Genomic DNA, 3,425 nt, shown 5'->3' with positions numbered 1-3,425 from the left:
ATTATAGGCTTTTAATTACTTTCTTTAAACACTCCTTAATAATAGTATTTGTGTCAGAGTGACTTAATGTCCAAAAAGAAAGGTTAAATTAGACTAAATACAGAAGACATAACTCAAACTGAACTTGGCGTCTTAAAACAACTGTGTGTATTTACTTTAATCACATTACATTCATCACACAGGCTGATGTTTCCTCTTAAAACGTTTGTCAACATGTTGTCATGCAAGTCACTGTTTAGGTCAGTAGATGTGGGATTTTGCAGAGACATTATTAAACTCACAAGGGGTCACCAGAGATGCATTAAAATGCCAGAGCTGTCTGTGTTTGTGAGGATCACCCATGCTAACACCTGTTCTAAAGAAGATTTGTAATGTTTTTATGTTACAGTGCCATCTTAACATTTTTTTTTAACGTCAATGGTTAATGGGTCCTTATATTTAGCATTTCTAGGTGAAACTTTATGGAAATGTCTGAAGTGATGTTATCTTATTTGTAATACAACTCTAGACATTTTTCACAAAGCTACACTTGTTCAGTTCCACTGTATTTGTTTACCTACAGACTACAGCTGTCCAGTGKAGGTCAATCACATGACTCAAGCAGTTTCAGCCATGTTCTTTGTTTACATCGAGCGTATACCCACATTTCAAAGTTGTACATAAATACCTCTGGAAAACTGGAGTAACCTTTTTCAAATGGCACCACTTGATATAGTTCAGAATAACCCTTTAAGGGGATATATCAAGCAAAATCCACTTTTTTAGCYGTTTAATACATTTAGTTGTTGGACAGGTCTTTCATTGTTGACATTTTTAATTGAATTTGTAATAATTTAGTTGTAAATAAAACATTTCTGCGCAGCTATTTAGTCATAAACTCCTCTCAAACTAGAATAATTCGCTCTGGAAGCTGGCGGGGGGGCGGGGTTTGAAGCATCTTGTTTGGATTTAAAGAGACAGCCTCTAAACGAGTTGATCTGAGACACACCAGAAAAGGAGTGAAAGAGGGGCTTGTGGAGTTACAACAAGGAGGAATTCAGACCAAAGCATTGTAGTTCCACTATAGACCCCAACTGAATGATTTATTCATTTCATTTCATTAAACAATAAAATAATAATAATAAAATAAAATACAAAATAAAAATACAATAAAATAAAAAAGTAAAATTCAAAAAATCTAATAAAATGAAATAAAAGGCAGCAGAAAGAAGAAAAAATCTAATATCTGCTGTGCTCCATCAAATAAGTTTATTAATAATAATCTTTACACATCAAAACAAAATAAAAAACCATCAAATTTTTTGAACTAATAATCTATTCAAAGGTCCTTTTTACATTATTTGTTCGAAAAGGAGCAGGTAAAAGATAAAAGATCTTTTGATTTCCTGCCCTTCTCAACTCATAACATTTAAATGTTCTCACACCAGGTAAACACAAGTTATTCCCACATTGAATGAGCATTAAATCTTACATTCTCATCCTTACATGTACAATTATTTATACATTTCTAATATAAATATAATTTAAATATGAAAAAGAGGGATTTAAAACAAGATACGTTTCCTTTAAGGCATCACATGTGGAAGTTATTACAACAAAAAACTTGGAAAATATGTAAATAATAAGTACTTGTTTGAAAGCAACAATGATTATTTCTGTGGTTTGTAGGTCAGGCAGGACTTCCACAGCAGCGGCTTCATGACTGACGTGGATCTGGACCCCGGCTGCACTCTGAACAAAAAGATCCGAAATGCTCAGTTAGCACAGTACAACTTCATTCTGGGTCAGTGCTAACGYTCCTTTCTTTCACTTCTGTCCTTTTCTCTCTCCATAGCTCCAACACTGCCCCATAGATATTGATTTTTTTTCTTCCTTTCTTTGTATTTTTTCGTGTCTTCGCATGTTACCCTGCTGGGAAAAGTGGTGGGAGAGAAAGAGAAGACGAGCAACACGGTGAACGTACGCACCCGAGACAACAAAGTCCACGGCGAGCGCAGTGTGGAGGAGTGCATGGAGCGCCTCAAACAGCTCAAGGCTTCCAGGAGCAGAAACGCAGAGGAGGAGTTCTGAGCTTCTTTTCAACAAAAACCTCGACTGACTTAAAAATACCACATGGTTGAGATCAACTTTTGATGAGGGGATATAAATGTCAGCAAGTCTTTGCTTTTTTTTTTCCCAACAAATCCTTTTTTTTTTCTGATGAAATGCAAACATGTCTATTTTTCTTTACACATTTCTGGTTATCAACTGACATGAGAGCTGAAGTCCATGTAATGAAGTATAAATGTCTGTTACTGTAATCTGATGAAGTCTTTGAACAGTTCTACTTAACAACTGATGAACTACATCACAGTTCTTTTAAAATGTTTTCCGTTTCGAACAAACTGATCAGAACAGGAAAAAAAAGAAACATGGCTTTGTACTGTTGTAACGTTTTCTGTCACTCATTTCTTCAGGGAATTGTATGAAATACAATTTTGTTAATTAAAAAAAATATCTCCTTCGTTATTGTCTTCAGCTTTTTGTAAGAAACAAGATAAGGTGGAGGAGGTTGAGTGCCGTGTGATCCCAGAGACTCTGGAGCAGCGATAAAAACAAATTGCTCTTTAGTGGAGCCAGAAGAAGCGTGACTGATGACAACTGTAATGGGATAAAAAACAAAACAAAGGTGGTCCCTATTGTGGAGTCAAATCTGACAATTCATTTTTTTTCTCTTGAAGGGAAAATTTCAGCTTTTGACTGATGAAACAAGATATTGAAATCCATTCATTTAAATTCTACAAAGTATAAAAATGTTGAATTCTGATTCCACTTCCCTCAAGCCTGATCAAATTTTAAATGGGTTTTATCTTACTAGTGGTACTGATCCATTTTTTCACAAAAAGTTAAAACTTTGTGCTAAAAGGAATTTTTCTCACCTTCTTTCCATGCATCATCACCTGTGCTGGAAAGCTGAGGTCCTCATTAAACATTTATTTTATCCTGTTTAAACACTACAGCATGAATGAAACAAATAAGATGTAAGGTTTATTCTTAGGACTTAGCTGCAATAAATAGGGCATTACATCACAATTAAGTGATCATGATGTAAAAAAAAAACATGAACAAATCTCATTAGGTACATGCAGCCACTGAAAAAGCATTGTTCGCCTATTCTTTACTCCAACCACTAGTAGGTGCCAACACTGAGAATTAGCAGGTGCTGGGTCCACAGACACCGTGTTGTTGTTGTTTACTGAATTCAGAAGGGACAATGAACATTACAGAATATGCTTTTTAACAGTATGTTTATTATACTTGTTAAACAGCAGGGAAAAGTGACCCACTTTAAAAATATATATATATTATATATAATAATCTAGTTTGTGGTTTGATAATTAATAATTTCAGTTTTCACAAACCTAAAGGTTTGAGAGACTTTTTTT

The 3,425-nt window shown here is 34.5% G+C and overlaps 1 protein-coding gene across 1 annotated transcript in view; it reads left to right on the top strand.

Moving 5' to 3' along the window:
• tars1 (threonyl-tRNA synthetase 1) overlaps positions 1-2,506 on the top strand; it is a 21,242-nt gene extending 18,736 nt beyond the window's left edge. Inside the window, exons 18-19 of the mRNA XM_014011729.1 lie at positions 1,669-1,783; positions 1,922-2,506. Of these exons, the coding sequence (XP_013867183.1) occupies positions 1,669-1,783; positions 1,922-2,070 (264 nt within the window). The 3' untranslated portion in view covers positions 2,071-2,506. The remainder of the gene's footprint in view (positions 1-1,668; positions 1,784-1,921) is intronic.
• Positions 2,507-3,425: the final 919 nt, after the last annotated feature.

The sequence above is a fragment of the Austrofundulus limnaeus genome, unplaced genomic scaffold (assembly GCF_001266775.1).
Source record: "Austrofundulus limnaeus strain Quisiro unplaced genomic scaffold, Austrofundulus_limnaeus-1.0 Scaffold84, whole genome shotgun sequence".
In the NCBI taxonomy this organism is placed as follows: domain Eukaryota; kingdom Metazoa; phylum Chordata; class Actinopteri; order Cyprinodontiformes; family Rivulidae; genus Austrofundulus; species Austrofundulus limnaeus.
This window is presented reverse-complemented; position numbering and strand designations above follow the sequence as displayed.